The sequence below is a fragment of the Primulina tabacum genome, chromosome 5 (genome assembly GCF_025594145.1).
Source record: "Primulina tabacum isolate GXHZ01 chromosome 5, ASM2559414v2, whole genome shotgun sequence".
Lineage (NCBI taxonomy): Eukaryota > Viridiplantae > Streptophyta > Magnoliopsida > Lamiales > Gesneriaceae > Primulina > Primulina tabacum.
The window spans coordinates 41,425,926-41,446,727 of NC_134554.1; the positions used below are offsets into that span (position 1 = coordinate 41,425,926).

Here is a 20,802-nt window from a genome sequence, read left to right on the forward strand (position 1 = left end):
TATTGTACTTATAAAAATGAAGTTAAGACATTTAGATGTACCAATTTGACACTCTTGATCACAATTATTTATATACTTTTTGCATCAAGAAAGTTGCACAAATTTAATAAGGTAAAGTTGTTAATTAAAAATCTTATGCATGTCATGTGCAATAATTGATCAATAACTTAGATTAGAGACATTGTTACAACTATTATATCTCTATTTTATATTCAAATAGGTAATCTAATTATGATGAAACACTTCTAACAAATTTTCATTAATATATTATTAAGCATGTATATTCATAAAAAGAGCATTGCTATTTACACTCTATATTTTGTAATGTACGCTTCACTTTGTGAATAAATTTTATACATTAAGCGGAGTACAAATGTAACGAGTTTTCGATAATTTCGTCTAAATCCCTGAAAAAAGATGCCACAACAAATTGTGTTATTAAAGAGTACCTTTATGTAAATTAAAAGGCATAATAATTCTCATAACTTGGGTAAAATGACATGTTGCAAAAAATAGAGTTAACTGGAATAAATTAAGTACATATTTCTATTCATAGATTATTTTTTTATACAACTTTTGAAAGAGTTCAATTATTTTTATTTTAATTTTTAAAAAATGTTCCAAGGCCTATCAAACATGTGGGCACCAATAAACTTGATTATATACAAACCCATGTGAATTCATCAATTATTTCAACAAATTTGGGCCCCTTACAATTTATATGTGGACAAAAATTCTTCTGTTGGCAAATTTACTTATGGGCCTTGAAATCCAGCCTGGAAAATGAAATAATAATCTTGTACAAAATTTATTAACTTAAAAATCCAGAGGAAAACGAACCTGATCAATCATTTTTTTAAAAAAATATAAAATCTTTTAAGTAATTTGAAATATATTTTAGAAGGTTATTTTATAAAAAAATAATAATGATCGACCAATGTTAAATAATAAAATATCTCAAAATCTAATGGCTATCCATTAATCAACTTTCAAAACCAAATTTCTTGCCACCCCAATAATACGACAACAATGGCCTCTTACATGAGAGATGTCAATTGTAGGGATCAACCTCAAACTTTTATGATGACAATCCAATATCAAGCGTCATTTGTGTTTTTCTTTTTATTGCTAAAATGGAACTATCTATCGATTAATGCATGTCATATTTACACAAGAACATTTCAATTTTATCCCCTAGTAAGAGTACAAGCAAGTCAAGCTGCTCATAAGCGACTTAGTCAAAACTTTACTCGAACTTGATTGGATGGATCTCGAGTCGAGTTTAAGTTTTGATTGTTTTTACTTGAATAACTCGCAAACTACTTGGTAACTATATGTTAATATTTTTTCTTTAAAGGTATTTCGTCCAAATATCTTAAAATTATGTTGCAAACATTTTCGAGTTTCTCAAATATGTGCTCGAATAATTCGACATTTTCACAAATCGAGCTTGAAAATGAATACTCGAATGAATATGCTCCCCTAGTCTCGAGGGGGATTGAGTCATATTTCTGTATATACTCGATTCTAATTTTTCCATGGTTGTAGCAAGCATAGTCTCAGGGTGGATCCTACAGTGAGTGATTTGGTCATATTGTTCCAACAAGAAATTTATGTATAGTTTCAAAGTTTCAAGTTTCGTCCCGAAACAACACCATGAATTCGTATCGCTTTAGGAAATATAAAACTCTATTATGTGTTCACCGTCCAAATGACAACGATCAGAAATCATTAAGTAATAACACGTGATATACGTAATCGTAAAGAATTTGCAAAAGATATAGAAGCAAATACAGGGAAATCAATACGTGCTTCATTCTTTGCCATCAGCAGCACGAAGTGAACCAAGTTGAACCGGAGCTTGTGTTCCAACGACTTTTGATGAACCGTAGGTGGACAAATCGACGCCCTTGGCTTTTTCTTTCTCGATTTGTTCTTTGATCCACGTATACGTGATTCTCAGTCCATCCTACATATACATTTGCAGCAAAAAGGACATAAGATACAACTCATGAATTTCAAATACAACTGTTAAATTAGTTAGGATGTATGCCACGCGTATAATTCAACATCGGATGCAAGAATGTAAATGAGGATGTGGTAGGCTTTTGTGTACCAGCTACATCAAAGTGAATTTACAAAACGAAAAGGGACGTAAGCAACGACTTACAAGTCAGTCTCGATCATCTGGTACATTATACGTTATATGTGAGATGTCACATTAGTTCGAACAAAAGACAAGTGCACAACTTACAAGAAGCTGTACCGAGAAACGTAACGAGGGATTTGATGGGTTTATGTTCTCTTATACAATCAAAGCTGATTTACTGAGGAAAAAGGATGCACAAACAATGAAATGTCCATCTTGATCTCTAGGTATTCCATGTCACATTAGTTGGATGCACTGTGTCTGACATATGGCGACATGTAACAAGAAATGTAACAGAGGATCTGCCGGTCTCATGCGTCCTTTTAATATCAAAGCACTCATTTTATATCTACGGTTACCATAGCTTCAACGCATATTAATGTACCATGAAAGATAAAAACAAATGTAGCAGAGGATATGATTGTGTTAAGGGTCTAGGCCTGGGAGATTCTAGAGGATGGGGCCAAGTACAAGAGGTACAAAACAACACGAATAGTTGTAAACCAACCCACATTAAAAAAGTCTACGCTAGGAGGATCCGGAAAGGGGGTAAGAGGGGAGGTCTCAAACGTACCACGGGTAGACACTAGGGGAGAGAGAACCTTATTCCGGGAGGAGTATTACTCTAGGGGCCATTCTTCGAGTGAAGAATTGGTCCTTATCCTTGTAAACATCTTACTATTTCTATTGAATACAATTGCCCAGCTGAGCTTTTTTTCCATAGAATCGTTATGATGCTTTTTTATTTCTTGGAGTGTGGATTGTGCCGTAATAGAATGTATATGTTCTCGTAAAATCAAATAGAGAAAGATTGAAGAATGGACCTTTAGTTTCATAGAAGGAGCCCAACCAAGCTTCTCCTTTATTAGAGTGTTGTCCGAGTTTCGACCACGGACGCCCTCCGGTCCTGGAATATTATGGATGGGAAGCTTCTTGTTGTCAAAGCTTAGGACCATTTCAGCCATCTCATTCATGCTCACCATCTCATCGCTTCCTATGTTTACTGGCTCCCGGAAGTCGGACTTAGTCAATCTACAGTTATATAGCAGTTCATTCCAGAATTGCAAGTACATTTATCAGATCATACTCAAACATAAAACTAGCTCTGCTTCTGTTTGAGAAAAGCATTTTAAAAGGCAAGCTTCACGAAATTTGTTTCAGAAACAAGTGTTTTTGTATTCATATCACCTAAACAACGCTGAGTATAGCTATTTTGAGACCAATGGTCAATATTTTCAAATACTTGGTCCTAATATTAGAGCCATCATTCAAACATAAGCAGTGACGGCAGGACCATTCTACGTACAATAATACGCGTAAAACCCTACAATGCTTACACTACAAGTTAGCATTGAACTCAGATAACTTCAGATTGAAATAAGCTCTTATAGCAACTAAAAGATCGCATTTATATGCATTATTTATTTGTAACTTACCTCAAAACACCCTCAACACATTCGTCAATGAACGTAAAAGATCGAGTTTGTAGCCCATCACCCCACATCTCAAATTTATCAGTAGATGTAATGGCCTTCCTACAGAAAGCAGCAGGTGCTTTCTCCCTCCCACCTGTGGTGATAGTGAAAAGTTAAACCAACTCGCCAATATTTATTTATTTATTTATGAAGGAAACAATCAAAATCCCTTGATCACAAAATCATCTGAGTTTAACCTTTCCATGTTCCAAAAGGACCATAAATGTTATGAAACCTTCCTATGCGGCACTCAATTCCGAAGTCCTTGTTGTAGTGTTTACAAATTTCCTCCGATGCAAGCTTCTCTAGCCCATAAGCATCTTGTGGCTAAAAAGGAAGCAAAAACACAACTCATTGGTACAATGGAAATTTTCTATAATAACATAAAATAACTTGAACGAGAAGAAACCTCGGCAGGCCAGGCATCAGATTCCTTCAAGCTCACAGTTGGTATCCAGTTGCTTAAATTCTGGATATATGCATGCACTAGAGGCGTAGAAAAACCTACATCGAAGAAGATAATCAAAATCAGATTTTGTTGTCTACATGTGTCATATTTCCACAATTTCAATGATGAACTTAACTCAACAATGGACGGGTATAATGGGAAAAATTGTTATTGTCCGTTTCGTAGTCCTCTACCACGCAAGAAAAATATTGGATGGCGTCCAAAGTTCCGAAACAGGAAAAAAGAACTAAGATTCAATGTCCCTTGTTTCTTCAATTGTGATGAACTCATTTGAGTTACCAACATATGCTTGAAACTTACTACTGTATATATAATCTTTTAAAAATTAAATTATAAAAGATGAAAAGCAAGTGTGAACCGTGTACATCATGCGTGGAAGAAGAATTCTACATAATTGTCGAGCATTAAATTCAAGATTCAATGTGCAAATCAAATCCACAGTTTTAAAAGCAGGATAACACAAAATTATGACCTCTTAACTCCATTGATCCTTGCGGCCTCAATCATATTAAAGCTGATCATCGTATTATTGTACATGATAACCGAGTGATTTGACTGAATGAATCCCATTCCTCCCATATCAGCAGCAAGATTAAATACATGATCAACTCCTTTGGTAACTTTCAGACAGTTATCCATCACCCTCAGATCGACAAGATGGAATTCATCGCAGAACATGTCCTCAGTCATATGTTCGTTTTTCTTCCAATCTGAAGCTATAATATAATGACCCTCATTTTTCAAACGTCTTGCGATATGCGAAGCAATGAACCCGCCAGCTCCGGTGATGGAAATTCGGAGACTTTCTGAAGGCCAATAAGGCTCCCTCTCAAGATTTTCATATGTGTATGCTCCATAATTGCTTTCGCCAGTGGTGCCCATTCTGAGATCAAAAGGGGGGAATTAAAAAAGCAGGTAATACAACTAAGTGAAAAAGTTCAATACGAAATTACAAAGAAAGATATCAAGCAACAATAACGGAACCAAACATGGATACTGGGGACAAAATTAAAAGCAACAAGCATGTGAAATCTCATTCTTTCTCGTACATACTGTAGAAAAAATAAGTAAAAATGTAACCTCAGCCTCCCTCCAACTGAAATCAACCTCCACACATTAGTTAAGTAAAAATGCAAGTTTCTTCCCTTCTTGTCGTTTGTTTTTTCTTTCCGCAAATTCATTATTATTCGTAATTCAAGTAAAACCAAGCCAATGACAGAGAATGAACTCCATCAGGAACAATCACCTCCCATTAATAATTTACCATGCACATATACATTTTTCCTTATTGCGCTCGTATATAAATATATAATGATATTTTGCTTTCCAAATCATGGGAAAAAAAATCTGATTCATTCTTTCGCCATCCATATTCATTTTCTACCTCCAACACTGCATAAAGCAAAAAAATGTAGCTTTCGAATGAGATTCTCTAGAAATGTAACTTTGAACAATGCTTTCTGGTATAGTATTACTAAAAATGTATACGTCACTCATCCTCTAAATTCAGATTCTTGGCCTATTTCACATCAGAGTAATGAAATCTGCAGAGAGCAAATAAACAGAAAGAAAATCAAAGCATACTAATAAGAAAAACAAAACTAACACAACAAGCAGCGCAAAATGAGTTCAAAGCTAATGAAGAAACCGTACTTGAACATACCCACAAAAATTCAATAATATCTTGTTATAATACAATTTTTCCACCCAAAAAAACAGAAAGTTTTTTTTTTTTTTGCTAAAAATGCCTCCCAAGTACCTCAAAATTAGACAAAATTTGTACAACCCAGAAAAAATCCTCACCCCAAAAAACATATAAATCAAAACCCAAAAGAAAAAAGATATACATCAGCACAACGAAGAAGAAACATCTCGAACAATATTCAAGAAAAGCTAATGAATCGACGCATTCACTTATTATTATTCACAAACAAACAAACAAAAAAGAGATTAAGATTCAATCACCTCGAGTTTCGATTCATGGAAATTTTGTATGAGCAAATATGCAACAACCAATAGATCTCCGCTCAATTTTTGCGCTATATATAAGTAGTGGCTTGTGCGGTCCTTGAATAACTTGATTGCTAAAAACTTGTCTTTTTTTCCAATTTCTAAGGACATCCAATTTTATACTAACGCCATTAATATATTAGACGAGTCTTATTTGTACACGAATGTTTCTTGCCGATTAATATTTCTCCACATTTTATTTCTTCTTCGTTTTTATGTAATAAATGTATTTTCTTCCAATTGCTATTTATGGAATTTGAAAGCATATTCGTTAACAATCCTAAGTATTTTTTACGATTATTATTTCCAAAAAAACGTGAAATAAACTGCATCAAACTTGTAAAAATATTTTAGATTAAAAAAAACAACCAAAATGCTTAGCCCTTTGTCAATTAGATGCTCGAACTTCATAAATCATTGGATATTCATGTTTTTCGTAATGGAATGATTTTTAACATTCATTTAAATTAAGTTACCAAAAAGGTATCAAATATCATAAAAAATAGTTTCTATTTTTGGATTTTGAATCGAAGAGATTAGATGATATGCGGTCGTTCGCATTTTTATTGATAAACCACAATATTTAGTCGATATTATAGAGTATGTGATAACAATAATTTTGACACATGGAAATCAAGCTTATAGTAATTTGTCTTTTTGATACATCCATTTTTTGGTAAGACACACCTATGTCAAATTCCCAATATTTTCATAATCACCATTTTCTACAGTTTTGGAAATTATAATAGTTAGAATAATGCTAAAGTTACAACAAATACACCGTACAATGGGATTTTGTATTGAATGTATCATAAGATTTTGATAAATAGAATTTTTGTGTTGTAAGAATTGTTGTATAAATTTAGTTGTACATGCAGAATTACTCTAATAATTATTGTTATATCATTTTTAACAAGTTAGAAAATTATCTTTATTCCAGAAACTAATTAAATTTACCGAACAAAAATGGTATATATGTCAAACCCCTATTTTACCCTTGACACATTTATAATTACTATTTTTTTATCCTTTTTAAAATTTTAATGATTATGATTATCATATCATCTCTAAAAAATGACACAACTATCTATATTTACTAAACTAATTGCAAAATTTTACAAAATCAAAAAATTAAAAATATTGATTATATAAACACACAACGCGTATACGAAAAATTGATAATAATAATAATAGTGTTGTTATTTTCGTGTGGAGATGGTTCAATGTGGACGTGTACTGACAAAAATATAAGATGTATGTCATTGGTTCCTTCTTTGTACCAAACCACAATGTATCAACTATAAGAGTGCTAGTATCGAATAAAAATTTAAATTTTTATGAAAATATGGTCGGATGCATAATTTGTTATGATGGATGAATTATCATGTGGGGATCTTGTAGAGCTCATCTATGACAAGATTAGATTTTGGATATGTTTGTTAATCTAGTACTTAATGGCTCCAAGAAGGACAGTGCACTAAAATATTTGGATCTTATTGAGATATTGCAAAATAATAACGACAAATTCTCAAATCAAGATGGAGATACGGTTACAGTTTCGATTTTGAATATTATATCAGAAGACATAAAACTACAATCATATAATACTAGCATTTTGATTTACTGATCAAATATATCAAATGAATCATTGATCATAGCAGTTACATTTTACTGGTACACCATGAGATGTTTTGAGTTCTTGCTCCATTTGCAATATATAAAATAACTAAACCCAGAAGTCCCGTTTCATTTACTTCATACAGTGAGAAAATTTTGTTAAAATTGAATTTCTAACATCGTCCAAATTTGAAACTTTGGTGTTATATACATTCTAAGCCACAGACAAAAGCCCCATTTCATATGACGATAGTAAATGTATAAAATTTAACCATGCTCGAGTTATTCAGAGTTTTTCCCGGTAAGAAAGATACGCACACATTAAATTAAAAAAGTTTCAAATTTGGGACGAAGATAGAAATTCAATTTTAACAAAATTTTTTAAAGGAAACGGGACTTCTTGGTTTAGTTATTTTATATATTGCAAATAGAGCTAGTAAAGAACTGAAAGAATCTCATGGTGTAGCAGTAAAATGTAACTGCTACGATCAATAATTCATTTGATATATTTGATCAGTAAGTCAAAAAACAACACTATTATTATTATTATTAATTTTTTATGTAAGCGTTGTGTGTTTATATAATCAATATTTTTAATTTTTTTTTGATTTCGTAAAATTAGTTTAGTAAATATAGATAGTAGTATAATTTTTTAGAGACGATATGATAATAATAATCATTAAATTAAAATTTTAAAAAGGGTAAAAAAATCGTAATTATAAAAATGTCAAAGGTAAAATGGGGGGTTTGACATAAATATCATTTTAATTCAGGTCAAATTTTATAATTAGTTTATGGAATAAAGATAATTTTCTAACTTGTTAGAAATGATACGACAATAATGTATGACAATAATGATTCGAGTAATGTTACATATACAATAAAATTTATACAACACAAAAAATTCAATACAAAAATTCTATTCATCAAAATCTCATGATACATTTAATATAAAATCTAACGATATAATTGTAAATATCGTTGTATGATATATTTGTTGTAACTTTAACATTATTTTAATTATTATAATCACCAAAAGGGTGGAAAATGATGATTGTGAAAATATTGGGAAAACATAGGTGTGTCATACAAAAAAATGGACGTATCAAAAAACCAAAAATTATTATAAGCTTGATTTCCATATTTGTCGAAATTATTGTTATCATTTACTCTATAATATTAACTAAATATTGTGGTTTATCAATAAAAATGCGAACGAACACATCATCTCTTCGATTCAAAATCCAAAAATAAAAATTATTTTTATGATATTTGAAACTATTTTGGTAGCTAAATTTAAATGAATGTTAGAAATCATTCTATTATTAAAAAAAACGTGAATAACATGAATATCCAACGATTTATGAAGTTCGAGCATCTAATTGACAAAGGGGCTAAGCATTTTGGCTGTTTTTTTTTTATCTAAAATATTTTTACATGTTTGAGGCAGTTTATTTCACATTTTTTTGAAATAATAATGGTAAAAAAATACTTAGGATTATTAACGAATATGATTTCAAATTCCTTAAAAATTAATCGGAAGAAAATACATTTATTACACATAAAAAAAACGTGGAGAAATGCTAATCGACAAGAAACATTCGAGTACAAATAAAACACGTCTAGTATATTAATGTCGTTAGTAAAAACTGAAAAAAAATTGCGAAGGGATTGTACATGCAAATTGCTGTCCTTAGAAATTGGAAAAAAAAGATAAAATTTTTTAGCAATCAAGTTATTCAAGGACCGCACAAGCCACTACTTATATAGAGCACAAGAAATTGAGCAGAGATCGCTATTGCATATTTGCTCATACAAAATTTCCAAGAATCAAAACTCGAGGTGATTGAATCTTAATCTCTTTTTCTTTACTTTTTTATATGTTCGAGAATAATAATAAGTGAATGCGTCGATTCATTGTCTTGTCTTGAATATTGTTCGAGATGTTTCTGCTTCGTTTTGCTGATGTATATCTTTTTTCTTTTGGGTTTTGATTTATATGTTTTCTGGGTGAAGATTTTTTCTGGGTTGTACAAATTTTGTCTAATTTTGAGGTACTTGGGAGTCATTTGTAGCAAAAAAAATTATGTTTTTTGGGTGGAAAAATTCGTATTATATCTAGATTTTATTGAATTTTTGTGGGTATATTCGTGTACGGTTTTTTCATTAGCTAAAGAACTCATTTTGCGCTGCTTGTTGTGTTGGTTTTGTTTTTCTTATTAGTATGCTTTGATTTTCTTTCTGTTTATTTGCTCTCTGCAGATTTCATTATTCTGATGTGAAATAGACCAAGAATCTGAATATAGAGGATGATTAACGTATACATTTTTAGCAAGACTATACGAGAACCATTGTTTCAAAGTTACATTTCTAGAGAATCTCATTCGAAAGCTACATTTTTTGCTTTATACAGTGATGGAGGTAGAAAATGAATATGTCCTATTGTGACGCTCATAGGACAAATGCAAAACACCTTTCTCCCATGTTTGCTTATACATACAACAATATAACCTTCACTAAAACTACATGGTAAAGAATAATAATAACTCAAAAAAAAGTGGCACGAAGATTATTTCCTCAAATTGAAAACTATATTCGATTAGCTTCAGATCGTTATAGTGGGCAACACCATCATGTTTTCCAGATACAGAAAGCTATTTTTGTTTGCTAAAAAGCACCAAACTATTTCTATCCAATACTCCTTGAATTTCCCAGTCGAATGTAAAATGTTCCTGATATTCAATCTATTTTGTACTCTTTATACAGAGCAAGCTAAATCATTTATGCTAGAAACCATAAAAGTCTTCCTACCACGTTTGTTGCAAACTTTTCAGAAGCCAAGTAGAACATCAGTCATATTTTATCTGAAATTCAACTACCATGAACCATCTGGCAGTTTCGCTCTTTAAATGTAGAGCAAGTAGCTTCATTTATGCTAAAGCTACAATTTTTGTTCAATTTTGATACAATTCGAATATGCTGCTTCAAGTAGTGTTTGACTCCAAGAATTCAAGCAAGAATACAATTAGCAGAGACGGGGGGAAAGGGAGGAAGAACACAGAGAACCAAGAGACAGGAGAGGAGCCAGGGGAAAGAAACAAACTAATAATTCTTATTTCTATTAATTCCAAATATAACAAACATTACATGCATATATCGCTAGTAAGGACTCCTAACAAACTAATAATCATACTAATTTCATCAAATTGCATTATCATTGTCGATACACACTTTTGCAAGCAATGCAAGTCCATACCCAAAGAAACACCAAGAACCTAGAAACTGAAAAAGGTAAACTTGCAGCAGGCAACACAGTTGCCTACCCTCTCAACTTCCATGGTAAGAATTTTTAAGAAAAGAAACAAGTTTTGCCCCATTCCCACCCCTAAAACTTTATAATCTAAAACTTCTATGCATTTTTAGGCCCTTATTTATAACCCTCACGAAGCTGATACAATTCAAAAGGCTGATTCAAGTCCCAACAAAAAAACAGCTAACAGAAAAATTTCCCTTCTCTAGGAGTTCTATTTCAGAATGCACAGGAAATCGCGCATCTCCGAATGCCCAGGAAATCGCCAAAAATGTAGAAAGAAAGTATAAAGAAGTTAGTGGCGGAAGCATACACCAAGTCCAGAGGAAAAGAGAGGAAAAAATGCGTATGTAAAATGCAACAAATTGTTCATCATGATCATGATTCAAATTTTCTCATTTAAATGGAGGTATACATGAAAAGGCCAATTAGAAAGGAAAAAAACCTTCAGCAATCAAATGCATAACATTTCAATTTTGCTCTTAAATTACACAGTTTCGGTTGGGCATTCCATGGACTCCATACATCAAGATAAAAAATCTTCCAGTTCACTGTTCAGTTAAGCAACTGCAGAAACACCCATTCCGTAGCAGAAAAGAGAACCCAAATATAGTTGTATCCCTATATACTGCAAAGTCAAGATCAATTTTCGAAAAACCCTACCTTACAAAATCTTCTAAGTTTTAACAAAATAATAATTTTCAGGTTTCTTAGTTCATTAAGTTTTTCTTCAATAATATTATCAGAAACTCAGAAAAGATTGAAACAAAAACCCAACTTGATTAAAGTAGACAATGAACACAAAAAAATAATTAGCTTCTGAGTATCTCCGAATGCACGGGAAATCGCCAAAAATGTAGAAAGAAAGCATAAAGAAGTTAATGGCGGAAGCATATACCAAGGCCGGAGGAAAAGAGAGGAAAAAATGCGTACTTTGGATAGGTCTGTTCACTCGGTGAGTTTAAATGTGGGAGGGATTGTGAATTTGTGAATGAGAGATGGAGGACTTTCATTTGTTATCCAATAAGTTGTATTTATATAGTTGCTTTTTATTTTGCTTTTATTTGAATATTTTAAGTATTTTATGTTTTTTATTTTATGATATTATTGATTATCACCTGCACATAACTTCTCGTATTTGACTTAAATTTTATTATCCAAGTTAAAATAGATATGTTATTATTATCTCAATTTATTATAATATTATTCATGATCCCATTTAGGTAAATATTGTTTTAATTATCATTCTTATTTTTAAGCAATTTGAGTAGAAAATTGAAAAAAACTTTAGGTAACAGCATACGCACCAATAGTGTACAATAAAACACTTTCTATCATTTTACTCCTAAACATTATTTTGTTAAGTGCTATTCCTAGTATAACACGGAAAAAACTTTAGTCCAGTGTATTGGATAAATCTTATAAAAATATGAGGGCTAATTTTTTAATTTGAAATTTGTTATAGTATATTTTAAAATAATAAATTATAATTTGTAAATCAACTTGATTTCTTTGTAAAATTTAAATAATAGTTTATAAAAAAACATAGTTATAAACAAACAATGTTTTTTTTCAGAATCGCATAAATCTATAGGTGGAAGATTAGATAAGGCAAATTGCACAAGGCGGTGTACCAATTTGTTCGCATTTCTACCGACATGACAAAACTACCAAACATATCATGTGCTAAGAGAGCTAAAATATTCAAAACAGAATTACTTTTAGAGCTTAGATTTTGAGGTCACTGCTTGGACAGCTAAGGAAGAATCCAAACAAACTCGAACTAGATTAAACTCACCTTGAGGAGGAAGCAACATACCATGATATATAGCACTCAATTCTGCAGCAAAACCGATCCTAAATGACGAATACCTCTAGCCGAAGCAACAAAAACCGAGCCAAGATGATCTCGAATCACAACACCCACACTAAAGTAGTGACTTAACTCATTATACCATGCATCCAGATCAAGTCTAAAACATCTCACTGGAGGTTTATCCACATTTTCTCTATGAGTTGATGATTATCCAGATCTATAATCACACTTAGATTTGTGGCTTTCCGAAATTCATCCAAGTAAGACCGCACCCAATCAACCTTGATCGAAAATCGTTGCTTATGATGCTCATGTTTGAATCGGCATAGCTCTTTCCATATAGCCCAAGCGCGTATCACATAAAACTCACTCTGTCAAAACTTAAACTCAGTCTTTGACACGATATCCCTCAACGATAGAGCACAATCAATAAAAGACGATTTACTACACTTCTTTAAACATGACTAGATATCAGTACTCTTTCCGTACCTTGTGCACCAAGGGTCGGAAAATTAAACAATGACTCGTAGATGTTTATTGGGCTCCACAAAGCATACAACATCCACTCACATGAAGATGTTTCTACAAATTCAATTCAATACGAATAAAATCATGAATTGCACGCTAAAACAATATTCGAACCTTTTGGGAAATACGAAGTTTCAAAATATATTTCCACATGATTCCAATGAGTAAGAAATTTGCGAATCCAAAGTATCGTAACAATCAGTTTCAAGAAGATATCCAGATTTAACCTAACATAGACCTTTAGCTCCCATTTTCAATATCTTATATCATCCAAAATATGTTAACTTAACAAGATATCAAGAACAAACTCAGCTTCAAATGAAGGAAAATGACAACGCACCGCTTCCTCATTCCAGTCTCAACATATTGAGTGGTTCGATACGCGAAAATTGGTATAATTAAATGACTGCTCATAGATTATTTACAAATTTATTTATTCGAAAATTTTAGAACAGATTAATTGTTATTCATAAAAAAATTTAACGGCTATTAAAATATAAGGTTGGCATATTTTTTGGGAATAAAATTATCTTCTTTTGTTTTAAAATTTGTAAATGATTTGTATAATAACAAATTATAATTTGATAGATTCTTTTATGTGAAATTTTTTTGATGGATTTCAAGGTAATATAAATAAATTCCTTCATTCTCCGTTGAATTCGTTTGGCTTTCAGCTCTGTGAATTTATCTCCGTGTTCCGAAAATCCACCATGTTAGCTAAGTTTCAGCATTCAGACGCCAACTGTTTTCACATATTTAATTCCATAAAGGCCACAACACCAAGCGTGGGAGCTTCAGTCACTCCACCCTTCAAGAAATCCAATGATCAGATCAATGAGGAGCAGCGGAAACAAGTTTTGAAGTGTCCAAGTGTTGGGAAAATTTCCAAGAATGGTTTTGCGGGAAACCCACGCAGTAGAGCTGAGAAAACGGTGGCTTTGGGGCCAGTTTACGAACTCAAGATGATGTCTTTGATGACATCAAATGTTCAGGTAAGTTACTTGAGAACCACTTTTCGCTCAGGTAAATTACACACGAAATACGAAACTTTTCTAGGGTTGGACTACCGGCCGCTATTTGGGACGTTAAAATTTACGTAGGTTTAAATCTTCTAAAATCTGAAGAAAACTTGTTCATACTCAATTCAACCCTAGATTACTAAAACAAACTAAATCCCTTTTTGAAATACAACAAAAAACAGCAATTTAAACGCTGCATCAACCGCGAACTTCATAATTCATGCTAAAATAATTAATCTTTAATGATTGTAGCTGATGATGTCTACCTGATATTGAGCTATAACAAAGGTACGGGGTGCCCACCGTTTGCCTCCAGCGACCGACGCGATTAACCACCACTCAAGAAACCTGAAAGAGGACGTGGTATAGCCGCAGGTTAATATATGCGGGTTCAATTCGGATATATCGATTAACCACCACTCAGACCTGAAAGAGGACGTGGTTATAGCCTGCACGTTAATATATGCGGGTTCAATTCGGATATATTTGCCCGCCCAAGTTGAATAATATGGCCCCCCTTTTGAGTAAATTAAAATATGGTTTAAATAGTGCAAGTCCACACCTTTACCCAAATATTGGTTGTATTCGGATTAGATAATTTAAACTTAAAAAAATATTCAAAAATAATTTATAATATCTCCATAATAATATAAATTTGAAATTCATGATAATAACTCAAAAAAAAAATCTAATCGAGATTTAAAATAAATTTATCTAAACAAAATTATAGATTTATTATTATAAACTTGAAACTCCTAACTCCAAATTCATACATCTAAATATAACTTTAACATTTTTTACCTCGTAAATTGTTTGGATGAAAATATAAAATTGTTTTAAAATTTAATCGTACAATATGAGATCCTTTGAATTTACTTCTAAATCTAATACATTAATGCCAAACTCCGTCGCGGGAAATGGCGATACTAACTCAGGCAACGACAGTCTCAATCCTCACATCTTACGTATATAAATTAAACTATATAAAGTAATCAGGTAACAGAATCAACGAGTCATGCTTTGGTCATAATACAAAAAATAGTAGCGATGACGATAACCTCCAAAAAAATTCCAAGTAATACCCAACATTAATTGTTGCAATAGAAATATAGGAAGAGTGCCCTTTGAATTTTGAACCACGATCATTTACACCAATATATATCACATTAAAGCTACGCCAGCTCATTGTAATGATTCTCGACTCACATGGATTCACGTAGTTGCGTCCATCTGGGATATCTCAGGGAAAGTTAGCTACCTTCTTCTTAAAGCGCCATAGTTTCTTGTCACCTACACAAACAAAAAAAATAAAATTAAAAAGTCATAGCAATAATAATAAAACTCCGGAGGCTTAAATTTATAAATTTCTATATGATCCACATATACATGTTGGAAAAAAAATCAGAAGTACAGAGTCAGTCACACTGGGGTTAAACTCCAAGAAATGACTCGTGGGATTCCATTTCGGGATGCCAGGTCTCCCAAAAACCAAAGATTTAGCGCACTTGTTTCTTTTGAGTAATCACCGTTTGAACTCTTTCTCAAGTTGTGCTTCGATGGATTTGAAATGATGAATTTCAAATTTCTTATCTTGTTTTGATGAATAAAACATAAAGTGAAATTCAAGGTAAACTCCATATCGAACTCGTGCAATTTCAATAGTGAGATAAGTCTCATTTGAAATTCATCCTAAAAATTTTCCCAAATCAAATCTCTCCACCCTCCAAATGAAATTCATAAATTCAAGCACAATCTTAATTAATTTGTCAATAAAAAATAAGCAAATTAAGATCCATATATTCAATTGCACTTGTGAGATCTATAATAAATACACATATCTAAGAGGGCAGAGGAACGCGGGCATGTCATACTCGGAATAGCACTAGTTTCCATTTTTTCGACTTGTAAACCATAGTAAAGAAACATGAGCAAAGAAATCGAGAAACACGAGTGTTCCATTCAAAGTAGTATATATCAATTACCCGAGGTTGAGGTGTACTAAGTTTTTTCACTATTTCGTCGTCGTCGTCGTTGTCGTCTCTACTAGTAAGCAATCTTTGAAGAGAAGCAGAAGAGTTATCTGATTTTCTTCCCCTCTTAGAGGCTGTGGCAGATCCTCTACCCCTTCTCCTTGAAGTAGCTTTTTTCTTCCCTTGCCTTGGAGAGGTAGAGCATCATCCCTCAAACATACAAATTATGACCCAGAATCAAACAACAAGTAAAAGCAAAAAAACTTACAGTTAGAGAAATAACTTGAGAGTTTGTCCATACCGAACTACCATCAATATCTTTTGAGTCAAATTTGTCAGTTTCGTCATTTGAATCTGAGTCTACGATGTCCTCATCATCAGCCAAACTCTGAACCGAAGCTGATGTAACAGTTGATGCAGATCTAGGGAAATAAATATCATGTAGAAATTCCTCACAGATTTTCATGATTAAAACAGAACAAATCAAAAGGCAGTCTCTAGACTCTAGAACATAAAACTGACCTTCGTGAAGGACGTAAACTCAGGGCTGCGTCTAATGTTGTTTGCTTTAATGTACTGGAAGCCCTGCCTCTACCTCTTCCCCTTCCTCTGGCAATAGTTTTACCAGCTTCTGATGAGTCGTGAGAGGTCCTAAAAGTTTGTGACAGATCTTTCTTTCCTTTCCTGGTAGACTTTGTGCCAGCAAATAGAGTGGCATCCTCGTCATCGCTGAAGGCAGCTTCACGTCCTACATTACTCTTTGTGTTTGTAAGGTTCTGATGGAATCGACCAAGTAACAAAATATAAATAGATAGCCTAGCCTACATCTTATAAGAATCTTATTTCGCACTAGGCAATAGGATATAAGCATACTGGCCGCTAAATGTGAACTGTTGTTGGCCTTCTGTTTTTGAAGCTCTTTCTTTCACACGTTCCTGCAAATAATTGTGTCCAAATGAAAAGGACCCAGTTCAACTAGAGAATAATTACAATTCAAAAGGTGTCATAACATTTGTAATAGCACAATGGAGGGAGAATAGTGTGCGGAAAAATAAAATAACCTATATTATACTCTAAACAAGAGTTTACTGGCCTATGCTCTATCATGTAGGCTTTGATTATATTACATATGTGCTTGCACACATTTTCAGAGAGGGATACAAATTCAAGGACATGGTGATAAGAATTGCTGGAACCAAGAGCTGACAAGAAAAATGTAAGGGGATATCCAAATAATATTCTTGCCTCTAAACATTCTCCAACTTTGACAACTATGTCTTCCTCTTCAAACTTTTGAATATCCGAATCCCCGGCAATTCTATTCTGTCAAAGGCAAAATTTTACATCATTGGTTAATTGTTGCGATTAAAACAACTACTAACCAAACAACCAAAATTGATGGAAATGATAATAATTGTACTACTACACAACAAGCAGGAATGTCACCAGACAAATTGAGAATAAAGATACAGCACTTACGCGAGTTTCTTCAAGGTTATATTGCAAACAGGAATAAAAGGCCATTTTATCATCTTTGTTGACAAAATTGTGTAATGCAACGTCCAAGTCACTGACAGGGAGTATCTCCATTTTCTGAAAAATTATATGGTGAAAGTGGGTCCAGATAAAAGACCACAAAAAGCACATAACATAAACACCGAGAGTAATATATTTACTGTCATTGTATTAAATGGGAGCGAATGGAAATAAACAACACAAACGGTGTTGGAGCCGAGCCATATTCTTAATCTTAATTTTTTAAAAACCCTTTTCAAGTATAAAAACTTTTGACAGTAATCATTGGATCAAGTTTGGTTTCAATGTTCTGGATCCAACTGAGGATTTGATTTGAAAGTATAAAAAAAAGAAAAAGAAGGGATAAGATTCAATCTATTACCAGATTACTCTCGGCAACTAAGGCTTCAATGTTCTGTTGATTCAGCTCTTGTGGTCGAAGCCGTTCAGAATCATCAATTTTATCTAGGGCACAGAATTACATAGTTACCATTTATCAAAATAGTTGAAAAGAAAAAGGCGGGTATAAATCAAAAGGAAAAACTAGATTTTCCAGCTCTTGTCAAAAATTAATTTAAAATGGGAAACTGTTTGAGATGTATATTTGGTTAGGATATTTTGTTAGATGACAAATGTCCATATAACTCAAGTGTCTAAATTTTCAAAACACAATTAAAAGTATCAGATTTCTACACTCTACATGATATCAGAGCTCTTGTCTACTCACTGAATTTTTTTTCTGAATCTCTTTATTCATCCAATTCCTCTTATCTCCCTTCCAACCAATGCAATCATGTCATCAATCACAAAAACCAGTCATGTCTTTTATTAACTTCACTAGAGAATTTTATGTTAGCTTCAACAGCCGATTTGTGGCATATACAAGCAGCATATTGACCGAACAGAAGGGATCATTGGAAGTGGTCACCATTGGTGGTTTTTTGTGTTATGGAAGCGGATGAACAATCTGAATCTACTTTTTACCTTGATAATTGAATTTGATCTAAAGATTGAGTATAACATATTGACAAACATGCTTAATTCGTGTAGTGACACTTCTCATAGGCCAATGGTCAAAGCAATGAACCTTTGCAATCTATCAAGCTCAATTCAAGGGGATAAAAAAACAAAGAACTTTGAGCAAATTGAATTATATAATTTTCATTAGGGGTGTTTTTATGAGAAACAATCTTTCTTTAGGAATTAGTAAATGTTATGATGCAATATGAGAACAAATTTTCCATAAGGAAACTAGAAAACAGCCTTGCAGCTGAATAAAAATGAAAACATCAAAGAGTTTAATGAGACGTATCATTTACCTTCAGCTCGACCTCTTCTTGATGCTTTGGAAAATATAAGGATATCTTGAGGATTTGCAACCTATATATCGTAGAAAAACCATACAATTCATCATTCATGGAACATTTTGGGTGTGTGGTGGGTTGGCTAAATGTTATACACACCTTCCCGACATATTTTTGACCAAATCTTTTTGTGGGTTTATCGTCATGAACCCAGAGTAGTCTACCTACACAATCACAAGAAAGGTTTGTAAAAATACAAATGTTGTCTAGACCAACAATTAGGAAAGGATGGACCATGCGGAAAAGGCCAAAAAAATCCAAAAAGAATATAACATTTCACCTTTACTCTAACTAAAGGAAGCTTGAGCTCTGCTTTGTTGATAGCCTTTTGACTAGATTTATCGATCAGATTTCTGACCTGCAGAAATAACACAATCTCAAAAGAATGAAAAGGCCTCACTGAAAAAGGTAGCATGGTATCGATGAACCAACAATGCAACAAATGCAGAAGAGGTAACTTGTCTGATTTTGTTTATCTGATAGGATAAAAAGAACATGGACAAATGTGAAGCCCTTACCACGTTATCCAAATATTCTAGGATAGAATTCTGATCGTTCGCATCAATATCGGGTTCATCCTTTAATACTACCTGTATGTTAAATTGAGTACCTCAATGGAAATTCATCCACTTGTGGAACACATAAAAATGTCTCTACCTCTGTATATTCAAAAGGCCTCACTGAATTGAGAGGTATCTTGGTTGGTCGATATTGATTCCCCTGGTAATGAAATCAAATTTACAAAATCAAAACTAAAAAAATAAAAAATAAAAGTATGGAATATAAAAGCAAGCACATGCAAAATTATTTAATGAGAAGAAAAAACTCAGGTCAATAACAACCTTAACCTCTAGAAGAAGGACACACCGTCAATGAGCGAAGTTGCTACAGATGAACCAGGTTGAGTAATGTGGAAACCCATGCCCGGGACTTCCTGTCATCAAAAACACACTCAATCGGATTCTTTAACCAAGTAGCAACAGGTAAAACCAATGAAAATGCCTTGAGAGTTCAGAACCTGAGGATCAACGAGGCATTCATGCTCATGTCCCCATACAATAAAGTCCAAAAATCGAGGCAGAAAGTGCTCGTTTATAGCATTTCTTAAACAAACCTGGATATCAAATGTTCAGGTAATTTACCTGAGCGAAAAATGGTGGCTTAGGTGGGTTAAGGGGAGTGGAGGACAAAGTGTGTGCCAAATGTTCTACGAAATGGAGGAGATATGGGGTGTGTATTCCTGCGATGTTGGAAGCTCTGGAGGTTGTTGAGGACTTGGACGAGGCATTAAAGCCTTGGGCAATGAACTTGACCAACAAAGAAAGGAGCATATTTTTGAAAGAGCAGTTGCAGTGGGAAAGGGCTATGGAGATTTTCGAGTGGTTTAAAGGGAAAGGATGTTATGAAGTGAACGTCATTCATTACAACATAATGCTTAGGATTCTTGGGAAAGCGCGGCAGTGGTGTGAGGTTGAGAGGTTGTGGGGCGAAATGGTAGAGAGGGGGATCCAGCCAATAAATTCAACTTATGGAACTTGGATTGATGTGTATAGCAAAGGT

At 33.1% G+C, this 20,802-nt stretch overlaps 1 protein-coding gene and 1 pseudogene across 1 annotated transcript; both read right to left on the reverse strand.

Annotated features, from left to right (window-relative positions):
• Positions 1-1,671: 1,671 nt before the first annotated feature.
• On the reverse strand, positions 1,672-6,197 carry LOC142547725 (GDP-mannose 3,5-epimerase). Its single transcript, XM_075656143.1, is given in 8 exon segments — positions 1,672-1,969; positions 2,974-3,181; positions 3,586-3,718; positions 3,822-3,951; positions 4,034-4,073; positions 4,075-4,128; positions 4,566-4,976; positions 6,059-6,197. Coding segments are annotated over 8 exon segments (1,149 nt in total). The 5' UTR covers positions 6,076-6,197; the 3' UTR covers positions 1,672-1,813.
• Positions 6,198-15,371: 9,174 nt separating this feature from the next.
• On the reverse strand, positions 15,372-20,573 carry LOC142544486 (double-strand break repair protein MRE11-like; annotated as a pseudogene).
• Positions 20,574-20,802: the final 229 nt, after the last annotated feature.